Source organism: Nomascus leucogenys, chromosome 2 (genome assembly GCF_006542625.1).
Source record: "Nomascus leucogenys isolate Asia chromosome 2, Asia_NLE_v1, whole genome shotgun sequence".
In the NCBI taxonomy this organism is placed as follows: Eukaryota; Metazoa; Chordata; class Mammalia; order Primates; family Hylobatidae; genus Nomascus; species Nomascus leucogenys.
The window spans coordinates 155,281,340-155,308,958 of record NC_044382.1 but is presented as its reverse complement, the minus strand read 5'-3'; the positions used below and the strand labels follow the sequence as shown (position 1 = coordinate 155,308,958).

At 49.3% G+C, this 27,619-nt stretch overlaps 1 protein-coding gene across 5 annotated transcripts in view; it reads right to left on the bottom strand.

Annotated features, from left to right (window-relative positions):
* Positions 1–27,619, bottom strand: part of ACSF3 (acyl-CoA synthetase family member 3) — a 67,975-nt gene that overhangs the window by 24,523 nt on the left and 15,833 nt on the right. For all 5 annotated transcript variants that reach the window (XR_004031993.1, XR_004031994.1, XM_030820419.1 and 2 more), the window contains exons 4-6: positions 18,630–18,784; positions 16,320–16,468; positions 9,982–10,094 (exon numbers count right to left, since the gene is read on the bottom strand). Coding sequence is in view for 3 of the 5 variants with exons in the window: in XM_030820419.1 (XP_030676279.1) it covers positions 9,982–10,094; positions 16,320–16,468; positions 18,630–18,784 (417 nt within the window). In the remaining 2 variants the exon portion in view is untranslated. The remainder of the gene's footprint in view (positions 1–9,981; positions 10,095–16,319; positions 16,469–18,629; positions 18,785–27,619) is intronic.

The window sequence follows — 27,619 nt, the reverse complement described above, 5'->3', positions numbered from 1 at the left end:
GTGCACCAACATGCCTGGCTAATTTTTGTATTTTTAGTAGAGATGGGGTATCCCCATGTTGGCCAGGCTGGTCTCAAATTCTTGACCTCAGGTGATCCACTCTCCCCTTGGCCTCCCAAAGTGCTAGGATTATAGGCGTGAGCTACCACATCCAGCCAAGAATCATATTTTTAAAGGGCTGAAAGAAAATAATTGTCAACCCAGAATTCCTAATCCAACGAAAATATCCTTCAGGAAGGAAGACAAAGACATTCTTAGATGAGTAAAAATAAGGTAATTTGTTGCAAGTAGATCTGATCTAAAAGAATTCCTGTAGAATGTCCTTGAGACAGAAAGAAACTGGTATCAGAAGGAGACTTGGTAGACTGGGAATACAGGAAAAGCAACAGAAGTGGCAAATAATTGGATGAATGAAGTTGAGTTCCTTTCTTCTCAAGTTCTCTAAAATATTTTTGACTGTTGAAACAAAAATTACCATTTTGTCTAACGGAGTTTACAACAAATACAGATATTACGCTAACTACACTCTAAAGGCAGAGGGTAAGTAACCGATGTGGAGGCAGGGATGTGGCTCTACATTCCGGAAGTGTTAAAATGTTGACTTTAAGTAGACTGTAAAAAACGAAGTATGTATATTGTAGTCTCTGGAACTACTAGTAAAAAAACTATGCAAAGACATTTATGGTCAAAAACTTAAGAGACAAATTAAAATGGAATACGAAAAAATAACCTCAAAGAAGCCAGTAATGTTGAGCAATAAAACCCTCACGGAACAATAGTAAACAAATAGTAAAATGGTAGGCTTAAATTCAAGCATATCAATAATTACATTAAATGTAAATGGTCTAAACATACCAATTACAAAGCTTGTCAGGCTGGATTAAAAAAACACACATAATCCAACTGTATGCTGTGTATAAGAAACTTGCTTCAAATACAATTACACCCGTAGGTTGGAAGTAAAGGGATTGAACAATGTATACCATGCAAACTCCAATCAAGAAATTAAAATAGCTATATTAATATCAAAGTAAACTTAAGAGCAAAGAGCATTACCAGAGCATTAAATGTTAATAAGAGTCAATTCACCAATAAGACACAATCATTATAAATGTGAATGTACCAAACAACAGACTTTCAAAATATATGAAGCAAAAACTGAAAGCAGAAACAGGCAGTTACAACAGTTGGAAAATTCAACCCCTCACTTAGTAACAGAACAAGTGGTGAGAAAACCAACAAGGATATAGAAGAACTGAACAACACGATCAAACACCTTCATCTAATTTACAGAACATATTTACTGAAACAAGCAGGACACACACTCTTGCTCTGTCACTCAGGCTGGAGTGCAGTGACACAATCACAGCTCATTGCAGCCTCAAACTGCCAGGTTCAGGTGATCCTCCCACCTCGGCCTCCTCAGTAGCTGGGACAAAAGGCATGTAACACCATGCACAGCTATTTTTTTTTTAACTTGTTGTAGAGATGGGGTCTCACTATGTTGCTCAGGCTGGGCGCAAACTCCTGGGCAGTGATTCTCCTGCCTTGGCCTCCCAAAGTGTTGGGATTACAGGTGTGAGCCACTGTGCCTGGGCAGAATATATACTCTTTTCAAGTACACCAGAACATTCTTGAAAAGAAACCACATTCTGGGCCATAAAACACAACTTAACAAATTTAAAAGAATTGAAATATACCAAGTGTGTCTTTTGACTGTAATGGACTTAAGCTAGAAATCAGTAACAGAAAGACAATGGAAAAATATCCAACTATTTGGAAAACATGTGCTATACTTCTAAATAATCCACAAGTCAAAGAGGAAGTCTTAAGGAACATTAAAAGTATTTTGAACTAAATGAAAATAAAAATATATCAAAATTTAGGCCGGGCATGGTGGCTCATGCCTGTAATCCCAGCACTTTGGGAAGCCGAGGCAGGTGGATCACTTGAGGTCAGGAGTTCGAGACCAGCCTGACCAACATGGTGAAACCCCATCTCTACTAAATACAAAAAATTAGCTGGGCGTGGTGGCGCATGCCTGTACTCCCAGCTACTCGGGAGGCTGAGGCAGGAGAATTGCTTGAACCTGGGAGGCTGAGGCTGCAGTGAGCCAAGATCATGCCATTGCCCTCCAGCCTGGGCAACGAGAGCGAAACTCCATCTCAAAAAAAAAAAAAAAAATATATATATATATATATATATATACACACAAATATACATATATATAAATTTGGGGATGCAGCTAAAGCAATGCTTAAGGGCAACGTACGTCATTAAATGTACACATTATAAAGAGAAAAGGTCTCAAATCAATAATCTAAAGCTTCACCTTAAGCAACCAGAAAAAGAGAAAAGCCAGAAGCAAGTAGAAGAAACCAAGAACAAAATTGGTGAAATTGAAAACAGGAAAACAATAAAGAAAAATGAATGTATCTAAAAGTGACTTCTTTGAAAAAAAGAGCCATAAAACAGATAAACCTCTAGCAAGGATAACAAAGAAAAAAGAAACAGAAGACACAAATTACCAGCATGAGGAATGGGAGCCACATAACTTCAGGCTCTGAAACCATTAAAAGGTTAAGATGGGAATTCCCTTATTAACCTTCTAATCAACCTTTTAATGATTTCGTGGCCTGAAGGGAAACTCTACACAAAGAAATTTAACAGATTAAATGAACCAATTCCTCAAAAATGATATGTACCAAAAATCACCCAAGATGCAACAGATGACCTGAACAGTCCTATAAGCACTAAAGAAATTGAATTCATTGTTCTTTTTCTTTCAAAAAAGAACGTTGGTAGGGCACAGTGGCTCACACCTGTAACCCCAGCACTTTGGGAGGCGAGGAGGGAGAATCACTTGAGGCCAGGAGTTCAAGATCAGCCTGGGCAATATAGTGAGACCCCAACTCTACAAAAATAAAAATAAAAAATTAGCTGGGCATGGTGGCACATGCTTGTGGTCCCAGCTACTTGGGAGGCTGACGCAGGAGGATGATTGAGCCCAGGAGTTCAAGGCTGCACTGAGCTATGACTGCACTACTGCACTCCAGCCTGCGTGACAGAAGGAGACCTTATCCCCCACACACAAAATAATAATAATAGAAAAGAAAACCTCTAGGCCCAGATGATTTCATTGGTGAATTCCACCAATCATTGAAAGAAGAAATAATACCAATTCGACACAATCTCTTCCAGTAAAAAATAGAGAAGGAGAGAACACTTCCCAACTCATTTAATGAGGCCAGCATCACCCTCAAACACAACCCAAAGAAAGTACAAAAATGGGAAACTACAGACCAAAATTTCTCATGAATACAGATACAAAAATACTGAGCAATATGCTAGCAAATCAAATCCAGTACTACATATGAAAAAATGACCCAGCAGGACCAAGTGGGGTTTGTCCTGGGAATGAAAGCTTGGTTCATTGTAATCTACCATATTAACAGCCTAATAAAGAAAAGTCAATCAATACCGAAAAGCTTTTTGAAAAGATTCAACATACATTTAGTGATAAAAACTCTCAGCATATTATAGACAGAATGTAATCTGCAAAAAGCCAGTAACTAACACACTTGCTGAAAGACTGAATCCTTTCCCTAAGATCAGAAACAAGAAGGTCCACTCTGACTGCTTCTGTTCAGTATCGTACTGGAAGTCCTAGTCAGGGCTTTGGTCATACAGGTTGGAAAGGAGGAAATAAAACTGTTCGTATTTGCAGAAAACATGATTGTATTTGTAGAAACTCCCAAGAAGTCTATAAAAATCTCCTAAAACTAGTAAGTTAATTTAGCAAGGTAACAACTAAAGTATTTGAGGCCAACACACAAAAATCAATTCTATGTCTACCTACTAGCAATGAACAACTGAAAACTAACAACAGCAACAAAAACGTGACTGTGTGCAGCGGCTCACGCCTGTAATCTCAGCACCTTGGGAGGCCGAGGCGGGCAGATCACTTGAGGCCAGGAGTTTGAGACCAGCCTGGCCAACATGGTGAAACCCTGCCTCTATTACAAATGGAGAGACATACCGTGTTCACGGATCTAAGTAAATGGAGAGACACACCATGTTCACGGATCTAAGTAAATGGAGAGACACACCGTGTTCACGGATCTAAGTAAATGGAGAGACACACCGTGTTCACGGATCTAAGTAAATGGAGAGACACACCGTGTTCACGGATCTAAGTAAATGGAGAGACACACCGTGTTCACGGATCTAAGTAAATGGAGAGACACACCGTGTTCACGGATCTAAGTAAATGGAGAGACACACTGTGTTCACGGATCTAAGTAAATGGAGAGACACACCGTGTTCACAGATCTAAGTAAATGGAGAGACACACTGTATTCACGGATCTAAGTAAATGGAGAGACACACCATGTTCACGGATCTAAGTAAATGGAGAGACACACTGTGTTCACGGATCTAAGTAAATGGAGAGACACACCGTGTTCATGGATCTAAGTAAATGGAGATACACACCATATTCACGGATCTACGTAAATGGAGAGACATACCATGTTCATGGATTGGAAGACTCAGCATAGTAATTGTTAATTCTCCCCCAAGTGATCTCCCCTATCAGAATGGCTAAATTCCAATCAACAGCTCTCTTTTTTTTTTTTTTTTTTTTTTTTTTTTGAGGCAGTCTCATTCTGTTGCCCAGGCTGGAGTGCAGTAGCACAATCTTGGCTCACTTCAACCTCCACCTCTCATGCTCAAACAATTCTTGTGCCCCAGCCTCCCGAGTAGCTGGGATTACAGGCATGTGCCACCACACCTGGCTAATTTTTTGTATTTTTAGTAGAGACAGGGTTTTACCATGTTGGCCAGGCTGGTCTTGAGCTCCTGGTCTCAAGTTGATTCGCCTGCCTTGGCCTCCCAAAATGCTGGGAATACAGGCATGAGCTACCACACCTGGCTTTCCAATCAAGATCTCAAAAGGACTTTTTGTAGATATAGACAAGCTAAAACTTTTTTTTTTTTTTTTTTTTGAGACGGAGTTTTGCTCTTGTTGCCCAGGCTGGAGTGCAGTGGCGTGATCTTGGCTCACTGCAAACTCCGCCTTCTGGTTTCAAGTGATTCTTCTGCCTCAGCCTCCCGAGTAGCTGGGATTACAGGCACCCACCACCAGGCCTGGCTAATTTTTGTATTTATAGTAGAGACGGGTTTCATCATATTGGTCAGGCTGGTCTCGAACTCCTAAACTCAGGTGATCCGCCCACCTTGGCCTCCCAAAGTGTTGGGATTACAGCTGTGAGCCACCAGGCCTGGCTAGACAAGCTAATTCTAAAATTAATATGTGTACCAAAACAACTCTGAGAAAGAATAAAGTTGGTGAAATCACACTACAATTGTTAAGATCCACTATAAAACCACAACAGTCAAGACAATGTGGTGTCAGTAGGGGAATGGAAACATAGATCAAGGGAAGAGAACAGATAACCTATATGCAGATCCTCTCAAATATGTCCAATTAATTTTTGGCAAAGTGGCAATGGCAACGCAATGCAGAAAGGGTAGTCTTTTCAACAAATATCACACACGCACACACAGTGCATGCACGGGTATCACATACACATGCAGTGTTGCACACGGTAACACACACATACATGCAGTGTGCACATGGGTAACACATGCACGCAGTGTGTGCATGAGTATCACACACACACGCAGTGCATTCATGTGACACGCAGTGCATGCATGTGTGACACACGCAGTGTGTGCACGGGTATCACACACGCAGTATGTGCACAGGTATCACACATACATGCAGTGCACACGCGGGTAACACAAGCAGTGCATGCATGAGTATCACACACATGCAGTGTGCGCATGAGTATCACACACATGCAGTGTGTGCACAGGTATCTCACACACATACATACAGTAAGCACACAGGTAACACACACACAGCATGCGCACGGCTAACACACACACTCAGTGTATGCACGAGTATCACAGACATACGCACAGTGCACATACGGGTATCACACATGCGCAGTGCACACATGGGTAACACACATGTGCAGTGCACGCAGAGGTATCACACACACATGCGCAGTGCACACATGGGTAACACACATGCGCAGTGCATGCACAGGGATCACACATGCAGTGCACGCACAGGTATCACACACACATGCGCAGTGCACACATGGGTATCACACACATACGCACAGTGCACACATGGGTAACACACAGGCACAGTGCATGCACAGGGATCACACATGCAGTGCACGCACAGGTATCACACACACATGCGCAGTGCACACATGGGTATCACACATACGCACAGTGTGTGCATGGGTATCACACATGCAGTGCGCACACGAGTATCGCACACTGTGCACACGGGTATCACACATGCAGTGCACATACAGATATCACACACACACATGCACGCAGTGCACAGGTATCACACACACACACGGCACATGCATGGGTATATCACACATACGCACAGTGCACACATGGGTATCATACACATACATGCTGTGTGCAAACGGGTATCACACACACTTACACGCAGTGTGCACATGCGCCTCCACGTCCTATGACATCGTCAGGGAGTCCGGCCTGGAGCTTAGCCAAATTGACTTTTGGGGTTTCCTTCAGGTCTTTTTTTCTGTGTGTATATATGTGTGTAACAGCTGTGCACACACGTGTATGTGTGTGTGATACCCGTGTGCACACTGGGCACGTGTGTGATACCCGTGCACACACCACATTTGTGATACCCATGCGCGCACTGTGTGTGATACCCGTGTGCGCACTGCATGGTGTGATAACCATGTGCACACTGCGTGCGTGTGATACCCGTGTGTGCACTGTGTGTATGTGTGTCATACCCATGCATGCACTGCGCATATGTATGTGTGATACCCGTGAGTGCACTGCATGTGATACCCATGTGCACACTGTGTGTGGGATACCCGTGTGTGCACTGCGTGTGTGATACCCATGTGTGCACTGCACGCGATACCCGTGAGTACACTGCATGTGATACCCATGTGCACACTATGTGTGATATCCGTGTGCACACTGTCTGTGATACCTGTGCATGCAATGCATGTGTATGTGATACCTGTGCACGCACTGCATGTGTGTGTGTGTGATACTTGTGATATGTCACAGGATGTGAGGGAGCGGTACGAGCCAGCCCCTCAGCGAGGTGATGGAGGAGGCTGAGCCCTGGGCCTGGCAGGCCAGCTGCCACCTGGGGAGGGTCCAGATACTCTGGCCCCGGAGATGATCCTGGGAAGGTGTCTTCCCATCCCCACAGGGCACATTCCTTCCTGCGGGTACCTTCCGTTTCCTGACAGATATGACACCAAGCCTCTTAATTCAGGTCTGAAGGCCCGGTTGATCATCTGCCCAGGAACAGTCATGAGTCACTCCAGAGGCCTAGGGATGGCCATTCTCATGACTCGTCCTGAGGGAGCCCTTCTGGGGAGGGACGCCGGCCGGGACCCACACCTCAACCCAGACAAGAGTGGATCGGACTGCCCAGCCATCCGCCACAGCCTCACTTGAGCCATGTGGATCTGGGACTGTGGCAGTGAGGGGCACCCCTTGGGCTTTGGGATGCTGTGGAGAGAAGGGCTACTGCGTGGGACTCAGATGAAAATACCAAGTGTGTCTGCGAGTGTGAGCGTGGGGTGAGGAGTCCCTTCACATGAGAGAGCAGCGGGTCCCTGACGCTGGGGCTTTTCAGAGTTCACAGCGCCCATGCCGTCACCTGGTCGTCCCGGGGTGCCCACCCACCCCTCTGGGAGCCCTGAATCTCAGGTGTCAGAGGGCACAAACCCTGAGGCCCTCAGGCTGTGCTCCTCCCCACGAAGGGTCTCGGCCCCGGGTGGAGCCAGGCCCCGCAGGGCAGCTGTACTCCACCTGCTGCACCCACTCCTTGGCTGAACTGGAAATGTTCCAGGGCCTGCGGTCAGCAGATGCAAACCCCCCGTATACTAAGATTTAAGCAGCCCCGGAGCATCTGTGCGGCTGCACCTTGCAGGATCTCCCTGCATGCCTGTCGCAGAGGCCCCTGTGCAGTGTCTCTGACTGTCGGGGTGCCCAGGTAGCTGAGGCTGCTGCTTCTATTTCAAGCCTGTTTCAGGGAAGAAACCCGCAGACAGAAACAATTAAAGAAACTCAGGCAGGAGCAATCAGGTGGTGCAGCAGCCAACGCAGGTGTGAAGCATTTAAATTTCGTTTTAATTTAAGACAGAAATGCTCCCCACCCCCGCTCTGCCCCTTTCTCTGGCGACATTTCTGCCATTTCTGGCAGAGCAGGTGTGCAGAGGCAGGAGCGTCAGCTGACTGACACCTGGAGAGGGCTGCACAACCACGGGGCGTCTCACTCCTCCACATGCCACTCACGCTCTGCTCTCTGCTGGGGACATTTCTGACTAGATGGTGTCGCCAACCGAGGCACAGGCTGAGCCCCGTCCCTGCAGACAGGGCTGGACTGGCTGAGCTGGGAGGTCCTCGAGGTGGGGGCAGGGGCACCACAGGGCACAGACTCAAGCGCCAGGAAGGCCCGGTGTATTCACGAACCCGAGATGCGGGGTGTGACCAGCGCCTAGTACCAGCAGGGCAGAGGCAGGAATCCCAGGAGAGGGGTGTCAGGCCAACAGCACGGGCTGCGGCCCTACAGAGGGCAGGGGAGGCAGGTATAGCAAGGGGCAGCCACCCAGGTGGGCTTCAGGAAGGTGCCCCATGGCTCTGTGGGGGCCACAGTGGGGGCCATGGGGGATAACAGCCCACTGCAGTTAGCCCCGGCCAGGTGGGACACACCGTGCGGCCCTACACACAAGGTGCAGCCACTGCAGGTGGCCCCAGGTGAGAGGTTTCCGTGGGGAAACATAATGCCTACTTCAGGGCCACGGGGGATAACAGCCCACTGCGGGTGGCCCAGGCCAGGCGGGACATGCCATGCGGCCCTCCACACAAGGTGCGGCCACTGCACCTTTCAGTGTCATTAAATGACACTGAAAGCCGCCCACGTCCTACTTGTTTGCTGGAGCTAAAATGTCCAACCACGACCATTGCTCCAACCCTCATGTGGTCACGTGTGGAAACCAAGGTACAAGGAGGGCGTGTGGCTGTTCACTCACGACAGCAAGGCCCACAGCCCCTCAGCCTCTGCGCGGGGAGCTCAGCCGTGCCCATGAGGGGATGGTGCCACAGAGAAGGAAATGCACTGAGATGAGACTCAGGATCCCTCGATCTTTGAAAACCTCAGGGCAACACAGTCAATCATGTGTGGTATCAGGTGTGCATATCGGCTTTAGAGAAAATAATTTCCTTTTAAATCAAGATTCCATTTCCCCATAATCCCTAAACCTTTCTCTGTGATGAGTTCACTTGTGATGAGCAGATTCTCATGTTAAAATCCTCACAGAAATGAGACAATGTCCTTTCTTCTTGTTCACCCTTGTCAGTTTTAGAATAACGCACAAGACGAGGAGGCCGCCACAGAGGACCGCACAGGCGCCCACCTCAGCGTGCAGGGCCCCGTGAATCTCCCCACACCTACTCTGGGGGCCTGTGGTCAGCGTCCCCTCAGGACGGGTGCCAGGGTCAGGCCAGTTCATATTTCCAACCAGATTCCCATCAACAACAACGGCCTCTGCTCTTTATCTCTTCCCCTTAGCCAACGCCACCATGGCCCATGTCAGCCTGTCCCCGTGGACGGGGCCCCTGGGAGGAGCTGTGCGCCCGGGTGTGACTCCCTTTGGCGTTCTGCCCTAGGATCCCTCTGCCCACTGCTCTGTGAACGCACAGACAGGCAGCAGGCAGGGCCCACGGCCGTTGGTAACACCAGACGGCACCTGCAATGTCCAGGGGGCCGGTCCCCTGCGTGGAGGGGAGTCTGCCTCCAGGGGAAAGATGCACCAGTGTAACCACCCTGGGGGGTGCCTAGCCTAGAAACAGGGCCGCCCACCTGCCGAGAACAGAGTGGCTTACCTTGGTCCCCCTCTCGTCTCCCTCTGCGTGAACGGTGTAGGAGCAGCCTTCCTTCTGTGGGTTTTCTGAGACAATGCGCACCTGTACTCCAGGCAGCGGGGTCCCCACGGAACCTACAGGAGAGGAGAAACACTGAAGGGGAGGCTGGAGTGAGAGGAACCTGGAGGAGAGAAGCACGCACTGAGCTCGGATTCCGCTGGGCTCCCGTGTGCCACGTGCGGGAGTCTATGTGGAGGGAGTGACGTGCCCCGTGACCCTGAGAGAAGACGGCGTGGGAACCAGCAGGTGAAGAGCCACACAATACGTGGCTGGCAAGCACGGTGTGCTCAGGCCCAGCCGATGCCACAGCGATGGCCATGTGGCACAGCAGGCACACAGATGGCACGCTGGGCCTGGCTTGCCCTGGGCCCCTCATACATCACTTGCCCAGTTACTTCCCAAACCCTCACAGCTGCCCACAGATTCTGGTGTCATTTCCACTTTTACACACTTGCTGACCAGGGAGGGCTGGCACCTTGCCCTGATGGCCCCGGGGTTGTCCATGACGAGGGGACCTGTGTGTGCCCGGGACACGGCGGGCTAAGGCAGGATCTGCCCTATGTCCCCAGGAGGGGCTGTCCTGAACTCTGCATGGCAGGTGGACCACACTTTGTAGTGGCTCATTTATTAGACACCCATGATTTGCTCAGTGTATCCATCCCACCTGCACAGTCCTAACGTGGCTAAAATCATACCTTACACTGGCCAGGGTGGGGGCAGAGCGCAGGTGGCGAGACGTGTCCTGCTGGCACATACGGGGCTGCCGCAGCCTCGCTCTGCCGTGGTTTAGGGTGCTGGTGGGACGGCAGAGGCTGCTCATGGAGTGTGGCCCTGGCGATGTGGCATCAGCACGGGCACGACCTTGGGGCAGAGCAGAGGTGGGACTTCCTGTCTACGCCGGGGCGTGAGGCCTTTGCCCTGGCCTGCGTCAGGGGAGTGCCTGAATGCTTATCACGTCTGAGAGTCTATGCTGAGATTTCAGGCACTTCAAAGGTCAGCATGGAGGGTCAGTGCAGTGAACTCTGCAATCCATGGGAAGTCCCGGCCTCCAGACACTTGGTGAGGGGCTGTCGGTGCCTGGCTCGCTCTTGCTGATCCTGCTGGGCCTGTCCACGCCTGAGGTCCTGCAGGCGAAGCCGGGCTAGTGTGGTGCGTGGAGTGTCACCTCGGGAGTTCTCTGTGGTTCCAGGTATGCAGACTCCCGGAACTTCCACTCTGGTCAGAAACCCGTGTCACTACTATGGGGGGTGTGGCGGGGCCGGCTTCAGCTGCCTTTCTTCCATCCTTTCTCCTCCTTTATGTTTTGCTTCTGAAGATTTTTAAATGGGGGTGAAACCCGTGTAACATATGACTCGCCATTTCAGCGCGCAGCATGGCAGTGTTCCGCACACACACTGCACAGTCCCCCACTCGCCCCAGTCAGAACTCCCGCACAGCCCACGACCGCCACACCCTCCCTCCCCAGACCTGGCACCAGGTCTGCTGTCCGCGTCTGTGGTTTTTCTGTTCTGGGCATTTCATAGGAAGAGGAACATCACAGGCGGCCTCTTGCCTCTTCCTGGTGATGCCTCTACTGGGGTGGGGACACAGCGCAAGGACACAGCACGGCTGGGGTCGGGGCGGGGGCCGCAGCTGGGGAGGCCGCGTGGCCGTCCCACACCATCTGCAGAGGCTGAAGAGGCTCTGGGATGGTGTCTGGATTCCACGGAAGCCAAGCAGTGGTATTGTCCATGAGAGCTCAAGGCGTGGCCCCCACACTCCAGGTGCCGCCTGTGAGAGCTTGAGGGAGGGGCCCCCACACTCCAGGTGCCGCCCGTGAGAGCTTGAGGGAGGGGCCCCCACACTCCAGGTACCGCCCGTGAGAACTTGAGGGAGGGTCCCCCACACTCCAGGTGCCAGACGTGAGACCTAGAGGGAGGGTCCGCACACTCCAGGTGCCGGACGTGAGAGCTCGAGGGAGGGTCCCCACACTCCAGGTGCCGCTCGCTGTGCCCTGGGCATGTGACAGTGTGGACATGAGAGCTCAAGGGAGTGGACAGAGGCTGGCCCAGCGAGGGCCAGTGTGGATGGGAGCGCAGCTGCAGGCAGGTGGGGGGCCTGCCTTCCTGCCACAGCCCACCTCTAAAATCGCTGTCAGCCAGCCCCTCCCTGATAACTCTGACTGGCCCGCGGCCCCTGTCCTGGTGTCTGGGGTGCACTGGGGCTCTGCTTGCCTGGGACCCAGGGAAGGGAAACCGCCAGTAAGGCCCTGGAGCTCCCTGTCAATGCCACAGAGCGGCCCAGGAGCCGTGAGCGCCTCTGAGCTCAACCTCCAATTAGAGTGTGATTAGGCCCAGCAGTGGTCGGCCATGAATTATTCATCTCCCTCTGCAGGAACGCATGGAGCAGGCCCGCAACCGTAACACAGGACAGAGCTCACCCTCCACCCGACTGCTGTCTCTCTGTCTCTCCCGAGCAGGGAGAGGGCACTGTGCAGTGGGGCCAAGCATGAGACCAGAGCCTGTGGCTGGAGCCGACCTGAGGGCCAAGGCCACGGCCACCAGGGTGGGGGTTACAGCCTGAGAGTGAGGAAGGCTCTCCACCGTGCCCTCTAGAAACATGGCTCAGGAGGCTGCATTTGGAGTTTTTGTGGGGCATGTTGGATTTAATGCTGAGGCGACTTTACTTACTTTATTCCAAACCAAAGAACTGACACTGCTGGTAATTTAAAGGCAAGGATAAAATCACAGATATTTGATTCTGCTTTAGAGGAGAGGTAGCATCCCCGGCGCCCGAGGGAACCTGCCGTGGGCTCTGCCTTCGAGAAGAGGGAACGTTCCTGGCGCCCAAGGGTAGCTGAAGATTCGGGGATTGGTGCGCTCAGGTTTCTTGCCCAATAGCCCTGAAGCTTCAGGGTCTCTGGATCCCCCTCGTCAGCCGGGGACTCCTCTCCCTGTGCCATCTGTCTGGGGCTCCTTCCTGTTTGCCTAGGAGTTCTGATTCCAGCGTGGGGAAGGTGAGCCTCCCCCAGGCCTCTGGGCTACTATCTGCTCCTTGGCGCCCTCAGTGTGGATGGTGGTCCCTGGGCTGCTCCTGACGCTCTCAGTGTAGACAGCGGTCCCTGGGCTGCTCCTGACGCTCTCAGTGTAGACAGCGGTCCCTGGGCTGCTTGTGACTCCCTCAGTGTAGACAGTGGTCCCTGGGCTGCTCGTGACTCCCTCAGTGTAGACAGTGGTCCCTAGGTTCCTCCTGGTTTCAGCTTCCCAGCCTTGTATCTGTTCCAGTAAAAAAGGCTGGGGGGCTGCTGTCCATCTTCTCTTTCTTCTCCAGTCAGGGCCATCAAAGAGGCCACCGTGCTCCTGGCAGCGTGGCTGCCTGGGAAGTGCGTGTGCGTGTCTGCGTCACTCACTAGCCACACGACCGTGGGCAGGCTCCATGGGTTCTTGTGTGTGAATGGAAAAAATGACCCCATACCAGGGGCTGTTTTGAAAAGATCAAAAGAGAGGGCGCCCACAAAGCAATGCCGAGTATAAACAGTCATCGTCAACTACAAACTCTGTGCAGACAGACTCTGAATACACAGAACTGGTCCTGCTCACATGTCCGGAACAGAGAGGACAAAACCCAGAGCCCGTGGCCCTTTCGGTCCTCACTTGCCTGCAGCCTGCAGCCCTCGGCGAGCCCGGCTTTGCTCATTCCGTCCATATTACATGGTGACTGTGGCCAGTGGCACTGGACAAAACCAGCACATCCTACTAAGAAGGACGAAGATAAGGACAGACACTCAAGGGACCGGTCAATTTGATTTCCAGGTCCCCATCTTCTTTCCACCAGAGAGCTTTAGCCACCGAAGAAACAGCTGGTGCCGCAGCCACCATGGAGACACGCGAGTCAGCCCAGGGCAGGGGCCACCGGCACTGACGGCGGTTTCCTGGGGTCTGAGACTAACGCACGAGCCGGCCCAGGGCAGGGGCCACCGGCGCTGACAGTGGTTTCCTGGGGTCTGAGACTCGGATGTATTTCTCATCACTCACACTGACTTCTTTTCACAACATGCCCCCACCTGCCCACTGCCTTGGGCCCCGTTGCAGCAGGCCCTGTACTCTGTGTGGCCGCCCCACTGGCAGCTCTGCATGGCAGCTGAGGATCTCACTGCCATGGCCCCTTCATTCTGCTCAGGATGCCCCAGCCAAACAGAGCCTTTACACTCAAAATACACCTAGCAGCCCCCATGGCTCCCCAGGCCCAGCAAAGGGGCCTGAGCCTACAGTCTCTCCTCCTCCCAGCCCAGCAGCCAGCCCACCCTTACACTCACCTTTCAGGCCCCAGCATCGTATCGCTGCCTGGCACCAGCTGGTGCCTGCCTGGGCCTGGACCCCCATGTCCACGCTTACCCTAGAGTCCCAGGAAATCAAGCAGGCATGGAATGAGCCAAAGGGCACATGGAAAGCAACGGGACAGAGCAGAGCCCAGGAGCCGACCCCCCAGGAGCCAATGGACTTTCAACAAGGATCCAAAGGGCTGGTCGATGCAGAAGGGAGTCTTTTCAACCAACAGTGCTAAAAAGCTAGACATTCATCACTAAGAAAGAACTGTGGTCCGTATCTTGCACTATGCACAAAAATTAACTGAAAATGGATCATGGTCCCCAATGTAAGAGCTGAAACTATTCTCTGTGACTTTGGCCTACGCAAGGATTTATTACATATGACATCAGAGAATTCATAAAACAAATCGATAAACTGGGCAAAAATCTAAAACTCCCAATTTTAAAGACGCTGTTAGGTGAATGGGAAGACAAACCATAAGCTGGGAGATGATATTTAAAATCACACAGCTGACGCTTGCGTCCAGAATTTTAAAAAGCTCTCAAAACCCAAGAAAACAAATGCCCCAATTGAAAATGAAATGACAAGAACAGGAAGAGGTGCTCAACGCCACCCGTCATGACAGAATCATGAACTCAACAAGACACCACCACCGCCTGTTGGAGCAGCAGATGCTTGTGACCTCCCGCCCACTGTGGGGGAAGGGGATGGTGCAGCCGCTCTGGAGAACAGCTCGGCAGCTTCAGACAACACAGCAATCTCTCTCCTAGGTATCTGCCCAAGTGAAATAAAAACCCACGTTCACACAGAAATCTGCACACAAATGTTTATAACATCTTACGTGTCACTGCTTAAAATAGGGTCACAAGCGGTGGCGCATCCACACCACGGATGCCACTCAGCAGGGAAAGGCGCGAGCTCTGATATGCACAGCACAGGCGACTGCGGGTGGAAGCACCATGGATGCCACTCAGCAGGGAAAGGCGCAAGCTCTGATGCGCACAGCACAGGCAGCTGACTGCGGGTGGAAGCTGGGCAGAAGCAGACAGGCTCAGAGGCCACATCCTGCAGGATTCAGCCATGTGACCTCCCAGAAGAAGCAAAACCACAAGAAGAGAAACAGGAACAAGGGGCCTGGCCTCGGGGGTGGAGGAGGTGCTGAGCACTAGGAAGGGAGTTTCTGAGATGAGGAACCCTTCTCTATTTTGACTGTGATGATGTTTCTTAAGACACACAGAGCTGCACGCCAGAGGGGTGAATTTTTACTGTGTCTGCAGGTAAGCAGCTGCACAGACAGATGTGCAGGATGGTCTCACTTTAAGTCTGCACTGAGATGTCTCTTCTACTCTGGACAGACTGAAAGGGCTGCGCAGAAAGGAGGGCGGCCCCCCAGCTGTGGGCTCTGTTCCCAGAAGTCCCAGCAGAGGACCCAGGGCTCGAAGGGTTGGGTCAGATGAAAGTCAGAATGGGATGTGTTAGCGAAGGCTGGACAAGAGGGGCCCAGTATCAGGAGCCCACATCTAGAGAAGGAAGACAGGTGCTTGACTCATCCCACCCTGCCCACCACATCCACCTCTCCTGGCACTGCTGCTGGCGCTGTGTGGCACCCAGACTCCAGACAGATGGAGGCTCCCACCACTGCTGATGTCATCTGGAGCCAACAGCATGGCCCCCGGCCTTCCTCTGAGACGTGCACTGACGCCTGCATTCCAGGCATTGCTGTTCTTCCCATTGTGTCCCCAGTCATCCAGCCAGGGGCCAGCACAGACACCTCCCCCAACCACCCCTGACTGAGACTTGGGAGAAGGCTGATCTGCCCAGAGGGGACAGGTCGCAGTGCATCCTGAGTGCTCTCCTGGCCTAGTGGCCTGTCCCACAGGGGAGCATCCTCCATGCCGCCCTTCAGTCCAAATGTGGGTGGTTCCAGACTTGCCCGCCTTGGGGGGCTGAGGGCACAGTGGAAGAGGAACACAGTGTGGGAAGTGCTCGTACCTGGCAGGCGCGCGGCGGCGGTCAGGGGCCCGGACAGAGCCATGCCGATCTCGGTCATGCCATACCGCTCCAGCAGGGTGTGGCCCGTGATGCTCTTCCACTTCTCCAGCACTGGGAGGGGCAAGGCGGCTGAGCCTGAGACCATGAGCCTAAGCGGCACAACCAAAGGCAGGTTTAGCCCTTCGGGACGTGACCCTCGCGTGCAAAGGTGTCAGGTTCAGCCCTTCGGGACGTGACCCTCGCGTGCAAAGGTGTCAGGTTCAGCCCCTCAGGACGCGACCCTCGCTTGCAACAGTGGCAGCTCCTTCACGAGTGCAGGAGCCCCAGGCCGTGGGTAGAGCACCACTGTGCGACACCCGGGACCAACGCGCAGTCTGCGCTACGGGGTGACTTTGTTTTTTGAAAATGATTTGTTGGGTGTATTCTGGAAGTAAGCAGGTCCAACAGCTAATGAGGGTAAACAACGTGCTTAGGGTCCGTGGTGTCCCCTGCAAAGTTCCCGCGCTGTTCACAACCACGCCCAAGAACAGCAGTGACCATGCAGCTGCCGACCACGGAGCTGATCACGGGTGAACAGCCACGGCGCTGCAGACTGCGGCCAGGCACATCCGGGGACGACAGCCGGCTCAGCTTGCAGGCTCCGCAGCAGAACGCGGACATGGATGAATGGCCGCGGCACCCAAGGGGTGGGGCCGGGCACACCCAAGGGGCTCACAACCGCCCACAGAACTGGAGCCATCTTGGCTCACAGGCTCGGCTCAGGCTTGGCAGGTGAACACGGGCCCTGAGAACCCCGAGTCCCCGCCCTCTCACACAGCATTTCCCGCAGCCTCACGGGCAGTAGGGAAGGCGCTTCTGTTTGAGGTTTGAGCGGACTGGTCCCTGCTGCTGCCCCTGCTTTACGAGGAGGCACCACTGACAGGACCCCCGCTGGGAGATCCAGATGGCCGAGGTCTCATTACCTCTGTCACCCTGGAAATCACCTGATCCTTTCCTTCACTGACCTCGTTCTTGCCCTGGGTTCCTTAGATTTAGTAAAACATTCTGCTTATCCTGCTCAGCTCGGGGCCTGCCCAGCCCCAGGGTATCCCAGCAGTAGCAGCAGAAAAACCATGGGCTCCAGCGGCCTCACAGAAAAGGGGCAAAGGAACGGCAAAGAGAGCGAAGCGGGTTCAGACATGTGCCTTGGACAACCCAGAATTCTCTCCAGGAACGAAGGTGCCGCTTCCCTGTGCACTTCCTGGGGACTGGGAGGAGCGCGCGGCACACACACACACACACACACACACACCACACACACACACATCCCACTGGAAACTGGAAGACAGTGGAGCCTTCAGTTCCTGCAGTGCGCCCACCACATCACCCCTCCCTCCCGCAAAAAGAAAAATTACCCCACCCACGACTCTGCTGGGGGTGTGGGCTTGTGACACGTGTGAAGACTCACTGAGCCACATGTGTGCATTTCCAGTTAGTGAACCACACTTCAACAGCCACGAGGGAAAGCAACGTTCCCACGCCTGCAGGTTCATGGGAGAGTGCAGAGCAAACACGCCCATGAGTGGCCCAAAAGACCAGCTCATCCTGGGAGGGACGTGTTTATCTAGGGAGCTGGTAGGGAGGAGCGGGGCTCAGAGGAAAAGCAGCAGAACGTGCCCCAGGTAGGAGGTGTCACAGGGCTGCCCACGAAGGCAGAGAAACTGCATAGTAGAGGCAGGTGCCGTGGGACATGTGGGCAGACGAAGCAGGAGCAAGGGGGTCAGCTCACTGTCCTCACCCTTGTCCTTCAGACTCCATGACAGAGAGAGAGATGGACAGGAGAGAGAGCAGACAGACGGAGACAGAGAGATGGAGAGACAGAGACAGATGGAGAGACAGGAGAGATAGAGAAAGAGAAGACAGAGAGACGGAAAGATAGATGAAGAGCAATGGAGAGGGAGAAGACAAAGACAGATGGAGAGTCTGACAAGAGAGACAGAGAAGACAGATAGATGGAGAGACGGAGAGATAGAGACAGATGGAGAGAGAGAGACAAAAAGAAAGAGAGATAGAGAGACAGAGAGTGACAGAGAGAGCGATACAGAATCCAGGCAGCTATCAACGTGGAAGAGATTATAGATATACATACAGAGGGGTAGAGAGAGAGACAGGTAGAGAGGTAGAGAGAGTGACGGGTAGAGAGAGAGGGAACGTAGAAAGGAAATGGAAAGCACTGCTTCCCAGAACTTGGTAGAAGTGATTTATTAGAAATAAGTCATATCTGTTGATCTTAAGACTTTCTGAACGGGAAAGGGGGCTCTTTTCACTTACCTAATATTTTCTTTACAAACTGCACGCAAGAAATCCCGGGCGTGTGGCTGGGTAAAATGCCTGTCATAGTACTCCATCAGCTTGGTGTATATTGTAGGCACTGCCATAAAGACATTGATCCGCGGCGTTTCAGAACTTAAGAACTTTTCCCAGACCTACGAAGGAAAGGAAGCGCTCGGTGGGAAGATGAGCAGGCACAGAGGTCCGCGGCGGAGGCTCCTGGCTCCAGGCACAGCGTTCTCATGGTTCACATTCAAGAGTCTGCAGCGCCTCCCGTCTAAAAGGGGTGCCTCAGACTCTGACCCCTTCCCACAGAAGCCATGTTGCGCGAGACAGCTGCCTCTGGCCTGTGAGGGGAAGAGCAATCGTGAATCGAGCTGGAAAAGGGCTTCGGTATCTGAGGCCTGGAGAGATGTGAGTGGTTAGGCTTTAAGTGTTTTAAGTTCCTCACTCATTAGCGGTTTCTCGCGTCGCCCATAAAGCTTCAGGAAGAGCTGGTGAGCCGCATTCCTTCCGTGGCCCTCTCTACCCGCGGTGTTCCACACGGAGCCCCCAGCGGTGTGGCGGAGGGCGGAGGGCACTCTTCGTGCTGTGGGGTCAGCACCTAAGGGAGGCCCAGGACACACAGGACAGATCTTACCCACACGGCGTTGAAACTGGGGTCGGTGGATGACAGTCCAGCCCCAGCCCATCTCATCTCCTCATTGGACTGTGCTGTGATGAGTGACTCACCGCAGCTGCCTGGCAGAGAAAGGCAGGAATCTCCAGGGAAGAAATAATATCATCCTTTCAAAGACAAAGACTGGGAACCCTTCAAAGTTACAAAGCATGTAAGGACACAAAGATGTGACGCCTAATTGAAGGGAAGAAGTCTCAGGAAATCCAAACGTCAGAATCGCCAGACAAGGCCCTTCAAATAACTGCAATAAGCAGATTAAGGAATTTAGAAGAAAAGATGAACAACGTGGGGAAAATGGAGAATTGCAAAAAGAAGTGGAACTGCAAAAACTCATAAAACTAAAAAACACAAGATCTGAAATGAACTCTTTCAGTAGACCTAATAACAAACAAGACACAGCAGAAAAGAGGAAAAAAGTCAGACACAGTCAACGGGAGTGATCTAGGCTGACGCGCAGACGGGAAAGCAAAGACACAGGCGACCAGAGTGCGGGAGACGGCAGCACCGCGGAGGAACACCCACAACACTGCCATCGAGGGAGGGAGGGGGAACAGATAAGCAGGTAGAGTGAGGCCAGGCTCACAGACGGGAATACTCCACGTTGTGAAGATAGCAGTTCTTCCCACCCTGAGCTCCACCTTCAAAGCAATCTTCCCAAAATTCCAGCAAGCTTTATTTTGCAGAAATTGATACATTTATCCTACGTTTTACACAAAAAGGCAAAGGACCCAGAATATCCAAAATATATTTCAAAAGGCAGATTAAAGGTGAGAACACACAGTTCCCAACTCCAAAACTGACGTAAACCAGAAGTAATGAACACAGTGAGATGCTGTGTAAGATTAGACAAGACACCCACAGAACACAGTTGAGAGTCCAGAAATAAACCAATGCATAGATATCTGGTCAAGTGATTCTTGGCAAAGAAGCCAAGTCCCCAATAGGGGAAAGGACAAAAGGATAATCTTTCTCACAAACGGCACTGATACACTGAATATCTCCGTGCAGAAGGTGACTCCTAGACCCTACCTCACACCATATGCAGAATTAACCTAAAGTGGGTCAGAAACCTCCATGTATGGGCTAAAACTAGAAAACTTCTAAGAAAAAACAAAAGAGAGTATAGTATCTTCATGACATGACCTGTGGTTTGGCAAAGACTTCTCAGATGAGATACCAAAAGCACAATCTATAAAGTTTAAAAATTGATAAAATGAATTTATTTTTAAAATTTTTTTATAAAATGAATTTCATCAAAATTAATGTGTGCTTCAAAATACACACTAAGAAAATAAAAAGACAAGCTGCAGTTGGAGGAAATATTTGCAAACCATACATCTGAAAAGAGACTTGTATCCAGAATACACAGAGAACTCTTACAACCCAATAAGAAGACAAATAGCCCAATTTAAAAACGGTCAAAAGATTTCATTAGACAGTTCACCAAAGATTATATACGGATGCAAACAAGAAAATAAAAAACAGCACTGGGTGCAGTGCTCACACCTGTAATCCCGGCACTCTGGGAGGCTGAGGTGGGAGGATCCCTTGAGCTCAGGAGTGTGAGGCCAGCCTGGGCAACATAGGGAGGCTCTGTCTCTACAAAAATAATTTAAAAGGAAAAAAGTAAAAATAAACATAAAAAATGCTCAACATCTGGCCGGGTGCAGTGGCTCACGCCTATAATCACAGCACTTTGGGAGGCTGAGGCAGGCAGATTACTTGAGGTCAGGAGTTCAAGACCAGCCTGGCCAACACAGTGAAACCCTGCCTCTATAAAAATACAAAAAATTAGCTGGGCCTGGAGCTGTGCGCCTGTAATCCCAGCTGCTGAGATGGCTGAGGCAGGAGAAGTGCCTGAACCCAGGAGGCAGAGATTGCAGTGAGCCGAGACTGAGCCACTGCACTCCAGCCTGAGCGACAGAGTGAGACTCCATCTCAAAAAAAAAAAAAAAAAAAAAAGAAAAAAGCTTAACATCAGTAGTCATTAGGGAAACGCAAAGTGAAGCCAGTGACAAGTGTTGGCAGCACATAAAGAAATGAAAACTCGGTGGAGCCAAGATGGCCGAATAGGAACAGCTCCGGTCTCCAGCTCCCAGCCCCAGCGACACAGAAGACGGGTGATTTCTGCATTTCTGCTTGAGGTACTGGTTTCATCTCACTAGGGAGTGCCTAACAGTGGGTGCAGGACAGTCGGTGAAGCGCACTGTGCGCGAGCCGAAGCAGGGCGAGGCATTGACTCACTCGGGAAGTGCAAGGGGTCAGGGAGTTCCCTTTCCTAGTCAAAGAAAGGGGAAGCAGACGGCACCTGGAATATCGGATCAGTCCCATCCTAATACTGCGCTTTTCCAACGGGCCTGGAAAACGGCACACTAGGAGATTGTGTCCCGCACCTGGCTCGGAGGTCCTATGCCCACGGAGTCTCGCTAATTGCTAGCACAGCAGTCTGAGATCAAGCTGCGAGTCGGCAGCGAGGCTGGGGGAGGGGCGCCCGCCATTGCCCAGGCTTGCTTAGGTAAACAAAGCAGCCAGGAAGCTCGAACTGGGTGGAGCCCACCACAGCTCAAGGAGGCCTGCCTGCCTCTGTAGGCTCCACCTCTGGGGGCAGGGCACAGACAAACAAAAACTCTGCAAGAACTTCCACAGACTTAAATGTCCCTGTCTGACTGACAGCTTTGAAGAGAGTAGTGGTTCTCCCAGCACGCAGCTGGAGATCTGAGAACGGTCAGACTGCCTCCTAAAGTGGGTCCCTCACCCCTGAGCAGCCTAACTGGGAGGCACCCCCCCAGTAGGGACAGACTGACACCTCATTCAACCCGGTACTTCTCTGAGACAAAACTTTCAGAGGAACTATCAGACAGCTGAATTTGTGGTCTCACGAAAATCCGCTGTTCTGCAGCCACCGCTGCTGACACCCAGCCAAACAGGGTCTGGAGTGCACCTCTAGTAAACTCCAACAGACCTGCAGCTGAGGGTCCTGTCTGGTAGAAGGAAAACTAACAAACAGAAAGGACATCCACACCAAAAACCCATCTGTACATCACCATCATCAAAGACGAAAAGTAGATAAAACCACAAAGATGGGGAAAAAACAGACCAAAAAAACTGGAAACTCTAAAAAACAGAGCACCTCTCCTCCTCCAAAGGAACGCAGTTCCTCACCAGCAACGGAACAAAGCTGGAGAGAGGATGACTTTGATGAGTTGAGAGAAGAAGGCTTCAGACGATCAAACTACTCTGAGCTACGACAGGAAATTCAAAACAACAGCAAAGAAGTTAAAAACTTTGAAAAAAAATTAGAAGAATGGATAACTAGAATAACCAATGGAGAGAAGGGCTTCAAGGAGCCGATGGAGCTGAAAGCCAAGTTTCGAGAACTACGCGAAGATTGCAGAAGCCTCAGTAGCAGATGCGATCAACTGGAAGAAAGGGTATCGCTGATGGAAGATGAAATGAATGAAATGAAGAGAGAAGGGAAGTTTAGAGAAAAAAGGATAAAAAGAAATGAACAAAGCCTCCAAGAAATTTGGGACTATGTGAAAAGACCAAACCTACGTCTGATTGGTGTACCTGAAAATGATGGGGAGAATGGAACCAAGTTGGAAAACACTCTGCAAGATATTATCCAGGAGAACTTCCCCAATCTAGCAAGGCAGGCCAGCATTCAGATTCAGGAAATACAGAGAACGCCACAAAGATACTCCTCGAGAAGGGCAACTCCAAGACACATTATTGTCAGATTCACCAAAGTTGAAATGAAAGAAAAAATGTTAAGGGCAGCCAGAGAGAAAGGTCGGGTTACCCACAAAGGGAAGCCCATCAGACTAACAGCTGATCTCTCAGCAGAAACTCTACAAGCCAGAAGAGAGTGGGGGCCGATATTCAACATTCTTAAAGAATTTTCAACCCAGAATCTCCTATCCCGCCAAACTAAGCTTCATAAGTGAAGGAGAAATAAAACACTTTACAGACAAGCAAACGCTGAGTGATTTTGTCACCACCAGGCCTGCCCTAAAAGAGCTCCTGAAGGAAGCACTAAACATGGAAAGGAACAACCGGTACCAGCCACTGCAAAAACATGCCAAATTGTAAAGACCATCGAGACTAGGAAGAAACTATAGCAACTAACGAGCAAAATAACCAACTAACATCATAATGACAGGATCAGATTCACACATAACAATATTAACGTTAAATGTAAATGGGCTAAATGCTCCAATCAAAAGACACAGACTGGCAAACTGGATAAGGAGTCAGGACCCATCAGTGTGCTGTATTCAGGAAACCCATCTCACGTGCAGAGACACACATAGACTCAAAATAAAGGGATGGAGGAAGATCTATCAAGCAACTGGAAAACAAAAAAAGGCAGGGGTTGCAATCCTAGTCTCTGATAAAATAGACTTTAAACCAACAAAGATCAAAAGAGACAAAGAAGGCCATTACATAATGGTAAAGGGATCAATTCATCAAGAAGAGCTAACTATCCTAAATATATATGCACCCAACACAGGAGCACCCAGATTCATAAAGCAAGTCCTGAGTGACCTACAAAGGGACTTAAACTCCCACACAATAATAATGGGAGATTTTAACACCCCACTGTCAGCATTAGACAGATCAACGAGACAGAAAGTTAACAAGGATATCCAGGAATTGAACTCAGCTCTACATAAAGTGGACCTAATAGACATCTACAGAACTCTCCACCCCAAGTCAACAGAATATACATTTTTTTCAGCACCACACCACACCTATTCCAAAATTGACCACATAGTTGGAAGTAAAGCTCTCCTCAGCAAATGTAAAAGAACAGAAATTATAACAAACTGTCTCTCAGACCACAGTGCAATCAAACTAGAACTCAGGATTAAGAAACTCACTCAAAACCGCTCTACTACATGGAAACTGAACAACCTGCTCCTGAATGACTATTGGGTACATAATGAAATGAAGGCAGAAATAAAGATGTTCTTTGAAACCAACGAGAACAAAGACACAACATACCAGAATCTCTGGGACACATTCAAAGCAGTGTGTAGAGGGAAATTTATAGCACTAAATGCCCACAAGAGAAAGCAGGAAAGATCCAAAATTGACTCCCTAACATCACAATTAAAAGAACTAGAAAAGCAAGAGCAAACACATTCAAAAGCTAGCAGAAGGCTAGAAATAACTAAAATCAGAGCAGAACTGAAGGAAATAGAGACACAAAAAACCCTTCAAAAAATTAATGAATCCAGGAGCTGGTTTTTTGAAAAGATCAACAAAATTGATGGACCGCTAGCAAGACTAATAAAGAAGAAAAGAGAGAAGAATCAAATAGATGCAATAAAAAACGAAAAAGGGGATATCACCACCGATCCCACAGAAATACAATCTACCATCAGAGAATACTACAAACACCTCTATGCAAATAAACGAGAAAATCTAGAAGAAATGGATAAATTCCTCAACAAATACACCCTCCCAAGACTAAACCAGGAAGAAGTTGAATCTCTGAATAGACCAATAACAGGCTCTGAAATTGTGGCAATAATCAATAGCTTACCAACCAAAAAGAGTCCAGGACCTGATGGATTCACAGCCGAATTCTACCAGAGGTACAAGGAGGAACTGGTACCATTCCTTCTGAAACTATTCCAATCGATAGAAAAAGAGGGAATCCTCCCTAACACATTTTATGAAGCCAGCATCGTCCTGATACCAAAACCTGGCAGAGACATAACCAAAAAAGAGAATTTCAGACCAATATCCTTGATGAACATTGATGCAAAAATCCTCAATAAAATACTGGCAAACCGAATCCAGCAGCACATCAAAAAGCTTATCCACCATGATCAAGTGGGCTTCATCCCTGGGATGCAAGGCTGGTTCAACATACGCAAATCAATAAATGTAATCCAACATATAAACAGTACCAAAGACAAAAACCACATGATTATCTCAATAGATGCAGAAAAGGCCTTTGACAAAATTCAACAACCCTTCATGCTAAAAACTCTCAATAAATTAGGTATTGATGGGACGTATCTCAAAATAATAAGAGCTATCTACGACAAACCCACAGCCAATATCATACTGAATGGGCAAAAACTGGAAGCATTCCCTCTGAAAACTGGCACAAGACAGGGATGCCCTCTCTCACCGCTCCTGTTCAACATAGTGCTGGAAGTTCTGGCCAGAGCAATCAGGCAGGAGAAGGAAATAAAAGGTATTCAATTAGGAAAAGAGGAAGTCAAATTGTCCCTGTTTGCAGATGACATGATTGTATATCTAGAAAACCCCATTGTCTCAGCCCAAAATCTCCTTAAGCTGATTAGCAACTTCAGCGAAGTCTCAGGATACAAAATTAATGTACAAAAATCACAAGCATTCTTGTACACCAATAACAGACAAACAGAGAGCCAAATCATGAGTGAACTCCCATTCACAATTGCTTCAAAGAGAATAAAATACCTAGGAATCCAACTTACAAGGGATGTGAAGGACCTCTTCAAGGAGAACTACAAACCACTGCTCAATGAAATAAAAGAGGATACAAACAAATGGAAGAACATTCCATGCTCATGGGTTGGAAGAATCAATATCATGAAAATGGCCATACTGCCCAAGGTAATTTATAGATTCAATGCCATCCCCATCAAGCTACCAATGACTTTCTTCACAGAATTGGAAAAAACTACTTTAAAGTTCATATGGAACCAAAAAAGAGCCCGCATCGCCAAGTCAATCCTAAGCCAAAAGAACAAAGCTGGAGGCATCACGCTACCTGACTTTAAACTATACTACAAGGCTACAGTAACCAAAACAGCATGGTACTGGTACCACAACAGAGACATAGATCAATGGAACAGAACAGAGCCCTCAGAAATGATGCCGCATAGCTACAACTATCTGATCTTTGACAAACCTGACAAAAACAAGAAATGGGGAAAGGATTCCCTATTTAATAAATGGTGCTGGGAAAACTGGCTAGCCATATGTAGAAAGCTGCAACTGGATCCCTTCCTTACACCTTATACAAAAATTAATTCAAGATGGATTAAAGACTTATATGTTAGACCTAAAACCATTAAAATCCTACAAGAAAACCTAGGCAATACCATTCAGGACATAGGCGTGGGAAAGGACTTCATGTCTAAAACACCAAAAGCAATGGCAACAAAAGCCAAAATCGACAAATGGGATCTCATTAAACTAAAGAGCTTCTGCACAGCAAAAGAAACTATCATCAGAATGAACAGGCAACCTACAGAATGGGAGAAAATTTTTGCAACCTACTCATCTGACAAAGGGCTAATATCCAGAATCTATAATGAACTCAAACAAATTTACAAGAAAAAAACAAACAACCCCATCAAAAAGTGGGCAGAGGACATGAACAGACACTTCTCAAAAGAAGACATTTATGCAGCCAGAAAACACATGAAGAAATGCTCATCATCACTGGCCATCAGAGCAATGCAAATCAAAACCACAGTGAGATACCATCTCACACCAGTTAGAATGGCCATCATTAAAAAATCAGGAAACAACAGGTGCTGGAGAGGATGTGGAGAAATAGGAACACTTTTACACTGTTGGTGGGACTGTAAACTAGTTCAACCATTGTGGAAGTCAGTGTGGCGATTCCTCAGGGATCTAGAACTAGAAATACCATTTGACCCAGCCATCCCACTACTGGGTATATACCCAAAGGACTATAAATCATGCTGCTATAAAGACACATGCACACGTATGTTTATTGCGGCACTATTCACAATAGCAAAGAGTTGGAACCAACCCAAATGTCCAACAACGATAGACTGGATTAAGAAAATGTGGCACATATACACCATGGAATACTATGCAGCCATAAAAAATGATGAGTTCGTGTCCTTTGTAGGGACATGGATGAAACTGGAAAACATCATTCTCAGTAAACTATCGCAAGGACAAAAAACCAAACACCGCATGTTCTCTCTCATAGGTGGGAATTGAACAATGAGAACTCATGGACACAGGAAGGGGAACATCACACTCCGGGGACTGTTGTGGGGTGGGGGGAGGGGGGAGGGACAGCATTAGGAGATATACCTAATGCTAAATGACGAGTTAATGGGTGCAGGAAATCAACATGGCACATGGATACATATGTAACAAACCTGCACATTGTGCACATGTACCCTAAAACCCTAAAGTATAAAAAAAAAAAAAAAAAAAAAAGAAATGAAAACTCTCATACGCTGCTGGTGAGAATGTACAGCAACACAGCCATTTTGGAAAACAGTTTGCCAGTTTCTTTTCTTTCTTTTTTTTTTTTTTTTGA